This window comes from Neopelma chrysocephalum, unplaced genomic scaffold, assembly GCF_003984885.1.
Source record: "Neopelma chrysocephalum unplaced genomic scaffold, ASM398488v2 Primary Assembly neopelma1_96655, whole genome shotgun sequence".
Classification (NCBI taxonomy): domain Eukaryota; kingdom Metazoa; phylum Chordata; class Aves; order Passeriformes; family Pipridae; genus Neopelma; species Neopelma chrysocephalum.
This window is the reverse complement of record NW_020925300.1, coordinates 1-302: the sequence shown is the minus strand read 5'-3', so window position 1 is coordinate 302 and position 302 is coordinate 1. Positions and strand designations below refer to the sequence as shown.

Sequence of the window (302 nt, the reverse complement as noted above, 5' to 3'; positions counted from 1 at the left end):
ACACAGCCAGAGGCACAGGGATGTTCTCCAAACCTGTGGGAACATCCAGGAACCCATTCCCATTTTTTTTTGCAGGCCCTGGACGGGTTCTTCTTCGTGGTGAACCGGGAGGGGCGGATCGTGTTCGTGTCGGAGAACGTGACGGGATATCTGGGCTACAACCAGGAGGAGCTGATGAACACCAGCGTCTACAGCATCCTGCACGTGGGGGACCACGCCGAGTTCGTCAAGAACCTGCTCCCCAAATCCCTGGGTAAGGGAAAAACATTCCCAGAAGATTGGGAAAACTCCCTTGGGAAGGG

The 302-nt window shown here is 55.6% G+C and overlaps 1 protein-coding gene across 1 annotated transcript in view; it reads left to right on the top strand.

Annotated features, from left to right (window-relative positions):
* Window positions 1-261, top strand: part of LOC113981545 (nuclear receptor coactivator 1-like) — a gene marked incomplete at both ends in the record, with an annotated part of 897 nt that extends 636 nt beyond the window's left edge. The window contains one exon of the mRNA XM_027708956.1: window positions 76-261. Coding sequence (XP_027564757.1) covers window positions 76-261 — 186 coding nt within the window. The remainder of the gene's footprint in view (window positions 1-75) is intronic.
* Between the last annotated feature and the right edge of the window lie 41 nt (window positions 262-302).